At 40.7% G+C, this 15962-nt stretch overlaps 1 protein-coding gene across 7 annotated transcripts in view; it reads left to right on the forward strand.

Moving 5' to 3' along the window:
* Positions 1-819: 819 nt before the first annotated feature.
* RBMS1 (RNA binding motif single stranded interacting protein 1) overlaps positions 820-15962 on the forward strand; it is a 207271-nt gene continuing 192128 nt past the window's right edge. For 3 of the 7 annotated variants that reach the window (XM_073883449.1, XM_073883474.1, XM_025854062.2), the window contains exon 1: positions 820-1322. In XM_073883449.1, the coding sequence (XP_073739550.1) occupies positions 1248-1322 (75 nt within the window). In that variant the 5' untranslated portion in view covers positions 820-1247. The remainder of the gene's footprint in view (positions 1323-15962) is intronic. The other 4 variants (XM_025854069.2, XM_073883477.1, XM_025854078.2 and 1 more) reach the window with 3 other exon arrangements.

The following is a 15962-nucleotide window of genomic DNA, read 5'->3' on the forward strand; positions in this document are numbered from 1 at the left end:
AGCGAGATTGATTTTATATGTCACTGAAGCACACTGCAACAATATGCCAGTGTGACTTTCAAAATGGCCTTAAAATATTCCAAACTCAGGGAGTTTCCTTGCTCCTGAGTGGGAGTTGACAGACTGTCTGGCAGCATCAGAAAGAGGCAGAGAAAAGCTGATGTCTATATTGTGTCCTCTAATAATAACATTCTGCCTTTCTGCAGCATCTCCCCTTAGAAGGGTCCGTCTGTTTGTTGGGAGGGGTGTGTGTGTGTGTGTGAGATAGCTAGCCTCCCCTTGTGCAGGGGGCACGATTTCACCTCTCACATCTGGGAAACCCAAACCGAAGGACACTAACCCTCCCAAGGTCACCTAGAAAATTAGTGTTGTGGCCTGGGGGGTGGGGGGAACAGAACCCAAGTGTCCCGACTCCAGCTTTGTGGTTGGACACTAAATCATTTTCGATCTCTTGTCTAAAAAAAAAATCGTTGGGCTGGGGAAGTGAGAAATTGATCAGTTTTCCTCCGCTTTCCCCTTACTTCCCCTCCCCCTTACGAGGATAAAAACTCAGGAAAGAAAACGAGGTGTCCACTTCGCAGTTTTTAAGCTGGGTTCCCCCAAGCCACCCCCACCCCCGACACAAAGCGATCCGAGCTCCCAAGGTTTCCGCCCGTCCAACCGCGAGCCCTGGATGTGAGGAGTGGTGAAAACTCAGCCCTCACCTCCAGCGGGTCCCGGGCTCCACGGCGCCCAAGCCCCGCCCCGCGCGCCCTTCCCCCCACCGCCTCGGCGCGCCAGCCCCTCTCCCCTCTCCCAATCGGGCGCACCCACCCCAGATGCCGCCTGGCACCGAGCGTAGCCGTCGTCGCCGCCGCAGCACTTTCCACTTGTACTGATCACCTCCGAGCCCCGCTCCGCCTGCTCGCCGGAGCGGAGCGCGGCCCGCGCGCCAGCCCTTGGCAGCCTCGGAGCAGTCGGGCTCCGGGAGGCAACTCCGTGGGAGCGCCCTGTCCGGGGTGCCCTCTCCGCTCTGCAGTGTCTTTCTCTCTGCCTGGGAGGAGGAGGAGAAGAAGGAGGAGGAGGAGGAGGAGGAGGACGACGACGACGACGTCTGGTCCGGGCTGGGAGGTGGAGCAGCGGCAGCCGCCGCCGCCGCCGCCGCCGCCGCCGCCGGAAAGGGAGAGGCAGGAGAGATCGAGACTTGGAAACCCCAAAGTGCCCGCGACCCTGCACGGCAGGCTCACGGCAGGCTCCCTTCCAGCTTCATGGGCAAAGTGTGGAAACAGCAGATGTACCCTCAGTACGCCACCTACTACTACCCCCAGTATCTTCAAGCGAAGGTAAAGGGGAGCCGGGGGGCGGGGGATGCCGGGGGCGCGCGCGGGCCGGGCCCGGGCAGGGGCGCGCGCGACGAGCCCCCGCCACCCCCGGCGGAGTTGATGGAGGCTTGCTAACTATAGCGCTGGCCTGGGTGGCGCGGGGCGGCGCGCGGGGCGGCGCGCGGGGCGGCGGCTGCCCGGGGAGCAGAGTGCGGGGATCGGGTTACAGAAAGCCGTGGGGGGAGAGACTAGACAGGAAAGAGCCGCCGGCCCCTTCCTGGCCCGGGAGGCCGGGAGGGTCGCGGGGCCGAGCGGCGCCCCTCGCCGAACCTTCGCGGTTCGGCTGCGGACGCTTGGGGCCCCGCGGCGGGACCCGCGGGCGGCGCGGCTTTTCGACCGCTTCTCCTGGGCCTCGCCCTGAGAGCGGTAACTCTTGCCTTCCCTCGGAGTGGTGCGCAGCCTCCGGCTCCCCCAGGGACGCCCCTCAACCTCCCGCGCGCGCGATGACTGGGGCGGTGGGGGGGTGGGTCGGGGGAAGGACGGGACATTTTCTTCCCCGCCTCCGGGCCTTGCGCGCCCGCCCCTCGCCTTGATCTTTGTGCGGTGTGGCACTTCACCTGGTTACTGATTTCTACTTTTACGCTGGTGTTTTGGGTAGAAAAGTGGCCAAAGTTCACTCAGCGTTCATTGATGTCCTTTTTAATCTTCCCTGTAGCTTTTGCAAAGGAGGGACAATGGGCAGATTTAGTGCAGAGAAAGAAGTGACTTTAGTTTAGAAGAATACTATCCTGTATGTGGACCACAGATGCATTTCCAGTGGTGCTTTCTCACAAGTGGCCTTGGAGTACTCTTAGGTAACACAGCTGGTGACATATAGCCATACAAATTGCAACTGACTTTCTAGGGACCCTGGGTACCTTGTTAGTGGGCCTACCTTTTTACAGTAAGATTTAAGGCATTCCGAAACGCATTAAAAAAATACATATATGTATGTATGTATTGGGCCCATGAAGAGTGAGCATCTCACTGCTTTGGAAGCTTCTCTCATAATCTGGGAGGGTTGAAGTTGGATGCACCAGCCTTCTTCAGCGATTAGCATCTTCTATCACTACTCCGGGTGCCCTAGATCACAAAAGAATCAAGTATGATGTAGTGCTTGAATTTCCTTTGGTAGGTTGTAATCGTGTCCTCCTGGCTGGCAGAGGACGTTCCTGGCCTGGTGCAAAGAATCTCTGATTCGATCTTGATAAGCTTTCCTTTCTTACAGTGTGTGTGGTCCATGTTATGTACCTACAACATAGCTCTGTATTTGCACACATAAAAAAGGACACTTGTCAGCACTGAGACCAGAAATTTTCTAGCAATCAAGGGCCTCCTTTTTACTCCCCCCAGTTCTCATCTTACTTTGGGTGGCCAGAAGGCAGCAAGGTGGTAGAAGCGAGGATACCCAGTATTCATTTCTTTGTGGTCCCCACATATTTGTTTTCAGGGACCCAAGGTAGGTGCTCATTTTTTTTGTGAGCTACATTGTAAATACAGGTTGTTCAAAGAAATCTGGAGATATAATCAATGCATTACCTTTTCGATATCATATATGTTTAATGCACTTGTTTAAATTATGCAGCATTGGGTGCCTAAAGGAAGCCTATTCAACACTTAACTGTATGAATAATAAATACGTACACTCAGGTGCCGAAGAAAAAGGGCCATTTCTACAGGCACATTCACCTTAGTAATTTTTATGTACCATTAGTAAGTTAGAAACCAAGTACATAGCATTTAATATAGCTAATGCAATGCCATTTGGCTCTTTTTGCCCTGTAAATAATTGAAGAGAGAGACAAACGGCAAGAGCCTGCTCTAGTAATTAGGGTCGGAGCCCAGAAAGCTTTAGGGCCCATTTTCTGAAAGTGTGCTTCCTGCATAAAGCATTTAATATTGATTTGTGTTACAGTAAATGACATTCTCAAAACATATCTTGCTGTTTCTACTATGAAATCTGAAATCCTATTACTCTTGAATTTCTTTGTTTCAGGAGAAAGATGCACATTACTGACTTGACCTATATAACATGGTATTCAAGTTCGACAATTAAACCTAAATTCCCTATTGTAAAGAATCTTCATTATCTCAGACAGGGGCATCTCCTAAAATGTAAAGTGACTAGGTGCAGATTTTAGGTAAGCACAGTTTGAAACACCTAGCTCTGTTTTTTCTCCCCGACATATTTGTTGCTAACATGATAGTGTGAGTCATTTAAAAAAGAGAGAGAGAGAGAGAGAGAGATAGAGAGACTTCGTTTGATTTGTAGTTAGTTTAAAAACAAGTGTTGCCTAATCTACCTAAAGGGTTAATAGTCTCACTTAGAATCTATTGTCTACAGTGATGATCCTTGCCTTGGTGCGTGTGTCTTTTAACCTTCCTGAAACATGGGATAGAAAACATCAGTCTGTTTAAAGTACAGTGATGTGTTTGCTAGTCAGAGTTGTTTTGAAACTTCTGTTTGGAAGCTATATCAAAAACTGAGGAATGGCATGGTTGTTTACAGAGTGATATCGGACTTAAACCTGCAATCGAAAGATGGATGTGATGGTTTTGAATCAAGAAAGAATACATGGATTGGATTTCTTTTCATTGGAAGGAATACATACCAATTAAAATGGCACCTGAAATGAATTTTGTTACCAGACTTAACAAAACTAACTTATGTCAAATAATTCTTCTTGAGTTACTCATCCAATTAGAGTCTGTTTTGGAAATTTTATTTAGTACTTTAACCCCATAAAAACATGTTAGTTACTTCTATGCTTATTAACAACGACAACAACAAAAATCTATGGAGCTCTGTTACAGTGTGTGACCACATCAGTATGTTGTGTACTTTGACAGAGAAAATCATTAGAAAAATAGTACAGCTGCATTAAACATAGAGTAAATCTGAGGATGCTGTGGAAGGGCAGGACATGAGGGGAAATAAAGGAGATTGTGAAATTTTCATAATATCTTAGTGTGGAGTGACACAGATTGCAAGTAACCCGATTTTACATGCTTGTTGGGTGTTTTTGTGTTCCTCTGTCAGGGTGGTCTTATCACAGCAGGCTCCCTTTATCACCTGACACGTTCATTCTAAGAGGTAGTTTGATGTAGCTTTGTAAACATAAGCACATATTGTTCTAAAGGATTTTCTGAATTATATATGACCTATGCTATATTATGAAAAATTAAATTTGGCATCCACTTTTCAGCTACACAGAAAAAAAAAGCCTGATAATTTAATGTATTTTAACCTAAAGATTTGTATGTGCATATTTTCAAACATTGGCTGTCTTAATTTCACTTAGTATAAAGGCACCCTTCATGGTCTGTTTATTTCAAAGATACTACAACAGACATTACTGCCAATGCATGTATGCAAATACAGATGGGAATTGAAATACTTACTCTGTTTCTTTTGAAGAAAGGAAAGTGCAAAATGTTCTTTACATGCTTAGCTAATATTTTGTACCAACTAAATGCAATTTGACACATTTGTGATCTTTATTCATAGTTAAAAGATATTTCTATAAAATATACCATAGTCAAAGCTTGCTTTTAAAATTTTTATGCATAAACAGTATTGTATATGAAATGTTCTGAAACAAAAGTTTCTTTTAAAGCTATTTTTATGTAAGTGTATGCTAAAGAACATATTTGAACTTAAATTTCAAAATGTGAAAAATAATGAGTGATATAATTTTGGATTGTATTAATAAAGACTACTAGGGCAAAGTAGTTTTTCTGAATTGAATTTTTGTGTGCATTAACATTTTGTGGAATTCCTTAACTTTTACTTAGTAGCCATAGGAATATTGTATCAATCTGTTTCTGTAGGAATTAAGGGTTATGATTTGATACATAGAGCTACTGAGTATATTAAGGTGATTGGACCATACAGAGGTATGATATTAAGACTTAGGGAGCTCTGTGTCCTAAAAAGTAACCACATTTATACAGTGAATAAAGTTTGCTTAAATGTATCAATACAGCCATACAATATTTTACATCCTGAATACACCTTAGTTCCTTGGGTGAGTGGGATAGTGTGGCTATCTAGGAGTGGTGTTGGAAGACTCAAGGTCATGGGATGGTTAAAATGAAGATGCATTATAATGCAATATTGTAGCATTCTTCCCTTCAAGTAGCTTTCTTTTGGATTTCCAATAGCATCTATTATATTTTTATATGTTGGGAGTCAAAGCTTGAGCTACTAGAAAGAAACAGGAAAAGATAAGTGAAGAGAAATAGGAGAGTTTTCAATCATTTAGTATTAGTATAACTAGATATACCTTATGTGGTTGGCAATCTTGGTTTTAAATTTAAGTTCAAATATGGGCAATTTCCATGTAATACAGTTTCAAGAAAAAAAATGTTAAGCTTTACTGATATATTGCTCAGACTTTGTATTTTGCTTAATGGTTTATTGGAACTTTAAAATTACCCCAGCTTGTTTAATGAGTACTGAGATTTTAAGTTATGGGTCTTAGTTAAAGACAAAGGGGTCTTTCTTCCTTTTCTTTTTATTAAATAGAGGGTTTAGAGAAAATAAAATATTTTCCCCCATGTCTGCTTAACCAGTAAAAATCACATGAGGGATATATAGAATGGAAGGATAAGTGCTTAGTAAAATCATTGACACTTAAATATTGTTCATTCTTTTTAAGGATGAGGAATTTTTTGTCTAGTTTGTTTTTTATTGGATGCTCAGTTCACTAACGTTTATTCTCCCCAAGCATGGTCTCCAATCCCACTGTATGTCTCTTTGCAAGGGATATCAACACCTCCTTAGTTTCTTGCCTGATCCACAGAACAGTGGGTGCTAAATAAATGCTTGTTAGTGACTACTATTATTCAGAATAAATATATGCAAAATCTTTTTGGACCAGGAAAAAAGTTGTAGACCAAAATCAACAAACGTAATAATCCAGTCTAATTTTCTATGGAAATCTTATTATAGTTTGATTTGTGTTTTGATTTATTTTGTCCCTATCATGACAACTTTAAGCTGTTTTATGAATTGAGTAAGATCCCTAAGAGGAATCACATATTAATTGGTCAATGCTTTATTTATGGAAACAAAGTGCCTTTTTGTACGCTCTTCATTGAAGCATCTAGTGCCAGAAAAAGAAATCTCCTAGTATTATACTGACAAAATGTCTCCTTAGAATCAGGTGTGTGAAACATACATACAAATTTGAGCATACACACAAATTTGATAATGGAAACTAAACATTTCTTTCTTTCTCCTAAAATATTTATTTTAGAGAGAGCACGAGCGAGCGCTTGGAGGGGGGAGGGAGGGCATGAGCACTTGAGCGGAGAGAGAGGGAGAGAGGCAGAGAAGCAGACTCTGCTGACTGCTGAGCACAGAGCTGGAGCCTGGAGCCCGATGAGGGGCTCCCTCCCAGGATCTTGAGATCATGACCTGAGCTGAAACCAAGAGTCGGAGGCTTAACTGACTGAGCCACCCAGGCGCCCCTAAACATTTCTTAATATGAAGGGAAAGTGTAAAGGGGATGGTGATGGCTAAGCCAAAAATAAACTGAATATGTATCTCCCATAGCTGAATTCCTTACTTTTTCTTAATGTATTTTGTCCCCTTAACATAATTACATGAATATTTCAGTTTTTCAAATAAGCACTGGAAAGAAGTGTGTCAAAGATGGTGAGAGAGAGACAAAAAGGAGGGGGGCAAAAATCAACACCTAGACCTCCGACCTCCTGGGAAAGAAAACATGCAGAACTGAACACTTCCCTCTCCATACATTGTCTTTTGGCTAATTCTTAAATGGATGCATTTGTCATTTTAGAGGATGGAGAACAGTTTTCTAGATGACAAATAGGAAAACCTAAATCCTAAAAGTGAGATTAGATGTTAATATGAACAGTTAACTTGCTTATAACTCTGGTACTATAAACACAATGTCTGGCGGATGATTTCCAGCGTTGGCTGTAACATCTATATTCTGGAATTAGGTTAAGTTTTTAAGCTTGTTGAAAAATTGCTGAGGTTCATGAAGGTTCACGAAGGACTGAAATACTAACTAATAGGTTGTATTTCCGGACTGATCCCAGAGCACTGTTCTCTGCACTTGAAATTGGAAAAGGTTAGGGAGTGTATGTCTGGTCCTTGCTCTCCAGCACCTCACCGGCTACCAGGAAAGACAAAATGGACACAATACAAGAAAGAAGTGAAGAAAAATATTTACAAAATCATAACCCAGGAAGGGGGCATACTAAGGGTCTGAGTGACAGAGAAAGCACTGAGATATCCATCTGTGGGGTTAAAAACTCTGCCATGTGTTTTGTGAGAAAAAGTAAAGGGCAAATAAAGGCCCACAATAAACCTGGGAATTTTAGAAAGAAATTGGGGCGTTAGATTAATGAGTGAAAATTTCTTGAATTTGTAACCAGCACTGTTTTGTATTTTGTACCCTTTTTAATCCTCTTACGACTACTTAGAATTTTACAGAATAACACTTTTTTTTGGTACTTTACCTTAACTCCTTCGCCTCAAAGTTTCATATTCAGTTACTTTATTTTACATTATTATTTTTCAAGTTTTATGCTTATAAATGTGCTACTAAGCCAACCTGTTCACTTGTGACAGGCTGAGAATATAATGCTTAAATGATGACATAATGGTTATACAGAATTGTTACTCTTACTGTTTTAAACCGTTTGAAATGTTTATTTCGCCTAATTTTTTAGGCTTGCTCACGGTAAAGGGAGAAAATGTCTAGAGTTTTGTTATGCTGCTAATTATATCATCGTGTGCCTGCAATCTACATGTTGATAATGTATCCAATGTGAGCTGTTATTTCTTCAGAAGATAACAGATTTTTTATTATTCATGATCTTTCATGGATATAACAATTATTCTTTTTATTTGGTCATTCTCTAGTTTTAATTCTAAAAAAAGCTTTCTTATCTCTGCAAATGAAACTAAGTCCTTCAGGAGTCATATTGTCCTCTGTTTGCCTCATTGGGGAGCATGGACCCGCCCTTCTGGCTGCCCATTGAACAGCAGGTGCTATTGGGCTTCATCCCAGACAAGGAGTGATTTCAGGGAAAGGTTTTGTGCAACAAAACTAAATCATTTCATAGGTATCACAAATAGTTTTTATCGATCTTGTAGGAAAAGTGCATCATACTTTCCCAGCTCTGCAAGTGTGTGGCCCCATTTTAGATGATACCAGTTTTTTTTTTTATCAGCTGAAAAATTTACTAATTAAAATGGGCAGAATTGGATGGATACATCATGGAATACTGCTCTTAAGTTTCTTCGTGGGTGGGGGGAGATCAAAGTTGCCAAAAATGAATTTTAGATTTTAAACTTATATTTTTATTATACTTAAGCTCCTCAAATAGCACTATACTGTTTTCCCTATTTAACACTTTTTAAACATGGTGATTTTGAGAGTTGCAATTGGTAGTATATTTGTACTGGAGAACTTCTAAGCCCTTCCTTGCTTATATAGCATATGACATGTGCCCTCTGGAGCGTGGGGGTGGCAAAGGGAGAGGGAGAGACGCAGACTCCTTGCTGAGCAATCGTGATGTGGGACTTGATCTCAGGATCTTGAGTTGAAATCAAGAGTCAGTCATTTAACTGACTGAGCCACGCATGTGCCCCAACAATAACAGCTTATAAAATAAGGTCTCAGATAAAATATTTGCTTGTAAGCAAAAGTAAATTTTATTAGAAATTTGTAATACCATCAACTTTACCTTTCTCTTCTCAACAGCATTTGGATTCGTCACTAAACAGACTTTTGACCAATACAGACATTGATAAAAAAAATTGCCAGTTTTTATTTTCAGGTCATTAACCGATGTGTTCCCAAAACCTTCCTTGCCTCCTACAAAGCACAACTTTGATTAATTTCCATTGTTTTAAAGATGGAAGCCTTAAAAAAAAAAACTTCCTAATCTCAGCCTCTTCTTAGGTTTCATTCCACATGATTATTTGCACACTTTTATTTAAACAGCCCTAAAAAGAAATGGCTACCAGAAAATTTTCTATAGCAAAAATTCTATAGCTGGCAGATGATGATTTTCTAGAGTTCTATGTGATTTGTTCAGTGATTGGGAATAACTTAACTTACAAGTGAATTGTTTTCAAATTCTAAAAAGTTCACTTATCGGTTATCTAGAACTTGAAACTCATCTAATATATTTCATACATAAATTGTTATTTTTAATGATAGGGTCCCCAGCCAACCTTTAAGAGCCTGTAAAAGTAGCCCACTTTATAATTCACACATAGTTGTTCCATACTAATCTCATCATAGAACCAAAGCACTGTGCTGGGCAATGTTTGAGTAGGGGGAGAGCATGAGTATTCAGAGTTGGAATTCCAGGTTCCAGGAACCCATCTTTGCCCCCTTCAGGTTGGTGGGTAGGTTTTCCTAACTCGCCTGAGGGGCAGTGGGAAGACAGGAGCTCCCTTGCAGTCCTTCAGTAGGACTTTAAGCTTCTAGAACTGGGGACTCGGTTTCCGGTCTCCACACTGGGAGGTATGGCTGGTGAAGTCCTGTGAGGTGTGGACTCTGGAACTTCCCCCCTGCGGTGAGTGAGGCCCTGGGAGCCCTCCTTATTCCTCACTCCCTGGGAGACTAGCTTCCTCTTCAGCTATTTTCCTGTGCTGGTCCCCCACCCCCAGCCAAAAATCTCACTTTAAAAAATACGGTCCAAAGCTTTCTAGTAGTGCTTTTCATCCCTTGCTCATCACTGGCTCGATTATTACAGCCTTCCAGCTTTCCTTGCTCTCCTTGAGCATCAAATCAAGCAAACAGCTTCTGAGGCTGGGAACAAAAATGAAACAAAACAACAAAGAACAAACTGTCCAGTTCCAGCGCTTCTCTTATTTTCATCTAGTCCTGGTCCAACAATGGCTCATAACTCATAACCTTGGGAATCTGATGGTGGCACATTCCCCTTCACCTCCAGTTTTTACCGAGGCAGCCTGTGGAGCACACGTTAAGAATCCTAACCCTGAGAGGAAGTCAAAACAGAACAGTCAGTGCTTAAGAGGATGATTCAGACCATGGACCCCTGGTATTTTGTTTCTGGATTGTGGCTTGACTCTGGGGTGAAGAGCTAGACAAGACCCAAGGGCCTGCAAAATGAAAATGGGTGAGAATAAAGTGCGTGGGTTTGGGCAATCTCAGAGTGTGTTTTCACTCTCTTTTCTCCTTTTCCCTCCTCCCTCCTTCTTTTCCCTTCTCCTCTGTTCCTGCCCCCAACTTTTCTTCCTGCACTGGGAGAGTGGTGTCACTCTGGACTTCTGACCAGCTATGGGTGTGTGTGTTGTGCTCCTGGTCGATCTACTGGGGTGATTGTTGCAGACAAGCTATTCCCACTGCATTCGGCCCAAATCAGGGACCAAGTGTGTCTGACTTAATTTGACTAAAACAAAACAAAACAAAACAAAAAACAAAAACTTTACTACCTTTTAATGCTGCGGATTATGATTAAGAATTTGCTAACTACAATTGCCTCTTTGAATCAGATTTTCTTTCTGATTCCTTATCCAATTTTATATGGAAATTTAAAATAAAATTTTATTTGGCAATGTATAAATGTAGTTACAGAAGTGCAGACATGATGTAATACTTTGAACAAAAGAGAACATAATTAGCGTAATAGAAAGTATTTTGATGACAAATGCGTACTCCTAATGAGATTAGAATTTAAATATGAGGTAGTGAAACGGTAAGCCGTTTACATTTTTCTTCCCCCAAACTAATATTTTAAAATCACATATAACCACCTTTTTCTATTTCTTGAATATCTCACAAAACAATTCTTTATCTAAAAATAATCACAAGCGTATTCTGTGTTGTCTCATTTGCTAAAGACTGGAAAAAAAGGTATGTTTCTTCTTTGGTCATAGTTCCTCAGATTTTCATTTTAATAGTAGAAATCTTAAATGTTGATTTTGATTGCTTTCTTAAAGAATAGATGATCTCTTACTATATAAATAGGATTTAAAATGACAGTGGGTGATCTCTGGTGTTCTTTTCTACCCCTCTGTCTCTGTCACAAAATTCAAATTCATGTTTCAGCAGTACAGGATGTTCTTCAGTGCACATCCTTTGAGCCTTCAAAATTTGATTTGACTGTGTGGTCTGATGATAGCGTGTGCAGATAAGTACATTGTGATAGTAATCTGTGTGTCTGGGCCCTAATGAACATCTGCTTGCTAGGGCACCACATGGCAGCACCTTTCTTTGTTTTTCTTCCTTTGCCTTTTTGATTTGAATCTTGTTAAACCCTGAAAATGGGACTGGTTTTCAATATGCAAATGTTCCTATCTCCCTCTTTTGGGGGGGAAAAAAAGCCAGATATTTTAAATATGAATGCGTTGGGGATTTAAAAGGAGTCTGCCAAAAGCGCACAGCTAGAGTTCTGCTCTTGACAACTCAGACATATTGTACCCAAATCACATAGTTGGAGCTACCTGGCGAATTTAATTAAATTCAGCAAACACTGGGCAGGCATTGTATTGGGCCCTGGAAGGTGCAGATATGTAAATAAGACATGATTTGGGCCATCGTGGAGCACAGGGGGATAACTTTGTTTACTTGTGTGTTTATTTAAAATTTTTATTGAGGTAGAACATGCGTATAGTACACAAATTTTAAATATAGAGATTAATGTATTCATGGGATGGCCCCCCAGGTCACTATATAACATTCTAGCGCCTGAAAAGCACCCTCACGTCCCTCTCCCCAGTTTGTACTTCCCAAAGGTAACCACTAGTCTTACACCTGTCTCTTTGTGTTTGGTGTGGCAGCGTCAAGACTGGTTTTTAGTCATGTCCATCCCCCACACCCATGCACCACCATATGAATATCTAGTTGATCCAGCACCATTTATTAAGAAGATATTTTCATTTTCCCCTTTGAATTTCAGTGTGGCCTTTATTGTAAATCAGGTAACCATGTTTATATGTTTCTTTTTCTGGACTTTCTGTGTGATTCCATGTGGATCCTTGTGTCAATACTATAGGGTCGTAATTACTATTGCAATATATTAAGTGTATGTTCTTCAAAGCGGTCTTAATTATTCTAGATCTTTTGAATTTCTTTATAAGTTTTAGAATCAGCTTAATTTCCATAAAAAAGAAATAACAGCATTTTTATTGGAATGGGCTTAATGAAATCTGTATGTTAATTTTGGGAGAATTTGATGTCTTCCAAACTGTAAATATGGCTCTTCTTATTTATTGATGAACTTAGGACTTTTGTTTTATTTGGTTTGTTTTGTTTTGCAAACTTATGACTTTTAAGTAATTAATAAGACACAATGGAAAATATTATTGTTTTAAATGCTTGTTTCTTAAATACAACCAGTGATTTCTTCAAGATCTGTAGTATGATAGTTGGCATAGACCCTGTTAAGAAAATAGTGTTTTGAAGAGGTAGAGAGAATATTTATTATTAGAGATCAAAATTAGTTTTGAAAAACAGCTGACTAACTGAAACACACTGTTTAAGAACAGATGACATTCTTTTTGATTTTTCTTGACTGCATTTCAAAGTATCACTGTATTTCCCCTTAATACTTTTTATTCTCCTTTGTGAGACTTTATTTGATGTGCCATCCTATCATCCTGTCTTATAAACTTACAAGCCTAATGAGAAATTGAAAATTAGTTTTGTTTGGAGAATTTTCTGAGACCGTTTGTGCTTTTTCAAGATGCTCTGGAGATTATGCAGAGATTGGGAAGTGTTGCTTAGGTATGAACTTCTAAGCAATAGAACATGTTGCTCCACGGGCATTGGCTCCTTCAAACTTTTTCTTAGATGTTTAAAAAATCTTACACATATTTTTGTCATGCTTATTTATAGTTAAGGTTTTCAAGCTTTGATTATTGCTGTATTCAGCCAGCCAGAAACAACTACATAGAACTTTCAGAACTTACTAGCTCTGGCTAGGTTAGTTTAGGTTGAGCCGGAGGTTGAATAGACAACTTCCGAAGTTCCTTTCAACTCTAAATTTTATGATTCTGGGAATTGGTAACATCCAGGAATCACAGAATGTTAGACCTGGGAGGAACTTTTAAGATAATCCGGTCCAAGCCCCTCATTGTGCTGGTGAGAAAAGCTACCCAAAGTGGAAAGACAGAAGCTGGGCTGGCTCTGAGGGACAGATTGGGGGGCTTGGGGGGAGGCCCAGGCCTGATCTCACATGACTGGTCATTGCAGTGGCCTGGAGACGAGGAAGAGAAAAGAGGGGCCACACACAGTTCTAGCAGTCATTCCAGGAGACTTATCACAGAGGTCAAGGGGTGTGAATGGGCCAGTGTCACCAGCCAGTATCTGATCAGAAGCCAGTGGTGGTCACTGTGTCTGAGGTCACCCTGGCAGGCAGGGCCGGTGAGACTTCTGCACTCTCTTTCACTAGCCTGGTTGCTTCTCCAGAGGTGAGCGTGCTTTGTTCTCATGTTTCTAACCTTGCAGCTTAGCTGGGAAGCCCATAGCCGGGCTCTGCTCATCCTCCATGGCTTTTGGCTCATTCATGACCTTGTTCTGCTTCTGGATTCTTCCTTTACCATGTTCCTAAGGGTCTTTGTTTTTGCAGCCTGGAGTCTGGAGCCCAAACCCTCTCACTTTCTCGACATGCCTGGAGCTTTCCCACACTAGCAGGATGGAGTCCCAACTACTTCATTCTTGTTAACCTTTTTCTGTCCTGCTGTCACCACTTGCTGTAATGTGTTTGGTTGTGACAGAAAAAACCCCGGAGAGACTCTGATTAACACCTCCTTTATTTGTTGAAGGCAGCCACTCTGATGGGAACCACCTTCTTCCTAATGCCAAGCGCGCCACGCCAGTCTCTAGCATCTCTTGTTTTTTCATGAGATATTTGAACATAGTTGGAGGCCTTCAGCACTCATCATGTGATCAGGCTTCAGGAACTCTGTTTTAGTCAATTATGAGGGGCACCTTGGGAAAACAAAATGCACAGTAGGTGGCATCAGCAAGCCCATTATACCACTTGGACATAGCTTTTCCCTCATGCTGTTTTATCATACACTGATTAAGTACACTAGCTGAAAATATCATGCCTGGCTTTATGCCATACATTAGGGAAATCAAGTACAGGAGAAATGAGGATATATTAAACAAACAAGAGAGAATGATTTTTCCACACTTTACTAAAAGAGTCACCGGTAAAAATGTATCCTCAGTTCAGTTACATATTTCAAAGGTTATTGTGGATCACTACGTCTTTGATGGGAAGTGTATGTAAAGTTAAAGCCATCAGGAACCGTGGCCTATTAAAGATTAACAAGATATTAAGAAAAATAGTTTGTGAAATAATTTCAGTCCTTTGGAAAGGGTGAGGATATTTTGTTGTATTTGATTTACACCCGACGTCTTAGGAATGTGTGGTTGAGTAAAGGAGGGTACAACTGTAGCTACTTTTTTTTTTTTATCACTGTCTCAAGAATCCTCTTCACTGATTGGTTCAAACCTTTTTGTTTCTCTTCCTGTAAGTGTGTGTAACCGTAACTGGTAAACTCTGGAAGGCATGGGATGCACAAAGGGAAATGGCAGAGAGGGCTGTGAGCGATGGAAATACTGTTAGGGCCTCTGTGTTTGTACAACAGAGTTGTTTGTGGATCATTGGTAGTTGACACGTGTCACAGCCAGGGAGGTTTCCAGGGTGGTGGTATGTTTAAGATTGGGGAGAGACATGACTTTTTAGACATTTTAGGTGTTTTTTTTGTTTGTTTTTAAGAGCAATTGACTGCTTGAGCTAGGAAGTTCTCTCAGGTGGATCAAGCACATCATCTTAAAACATGTTGATCCAGCACATTCTACTGTTAATGTTTGTGTGTAAATTGTTCTGAATCTCTATCCAAACACAAAAGTAGCCTGTACTTGGATTTCCTTTACTTATTTAATGTTCAGCTATGGAAAGTGGATGGGCATACTTGACACTTTAGAAGTCCTGTGCGTTATCTGGCTAGGTTAAAACATACATGTTCAATGAGAGTGACATAAAGTACAAGAAGAAAGTTAGGGTTCCAATAAGCATATGAGTAATTATTATCTCTCAGTATACAAGGAGTTTCCTGTCTGGTCCAAGTTTTCCTAAACGAAAAGTTTCTGGTTTGAGTAGCTTTCATACAACTTCCTCGACATATGATGAAGCTTCCAAGCAATTTTTTACCCCCGTTGTTAAGAATATACAGGCAAATTGAGGCAGACATATCAAATTCTATGTTGGTTATGTACTCACTCTTACGTATTCACTCTTCAGCAGTTTATAAAAATCTCGTTTTTAGGATGCTTAAAATGAGATGTGAGAGTTTACTAATTCGATTTTTCCTTTTCTTGTTATATTTTAACTCCTATCAAGTGGCATTTCATTTAGATTATACTGTATAATAAATTTACATTATAATATAATTTACATGTTAGGGGAAAAGATTGAAAAAGTCAGAAGATATCAAGAAAGAAAAAGCATAGCATAAAATTATATATATATATTTAGTAACAGTTTAAAATAACTGTTCACACACAAATGTTCATATTTGTGCCTATTATATGCTTTGCACATGGTAGGTACTTAATAAATGTTGATTTAATTGAATCCATATCTTTTGTT

Source organism: Callorhinus ursinus, unplaced genomic scaffold (assembly GCF_003265705.2).
Source record: "Callorhinus ursinus isolate GAN/ISIS: 27379988/994484 unplaced genomic scaffold, GSC_fseal_2.0 scaffold2, whole genome shotgun sequence".
In the NCBI taxonomy this organism is placed as follows: domain Eukaryota; kingdom Metazoa; phylum Chordata; class Mammalia; order Carnivora; family Otariidae; genus Callorhinus; species Callorhinus ursinus.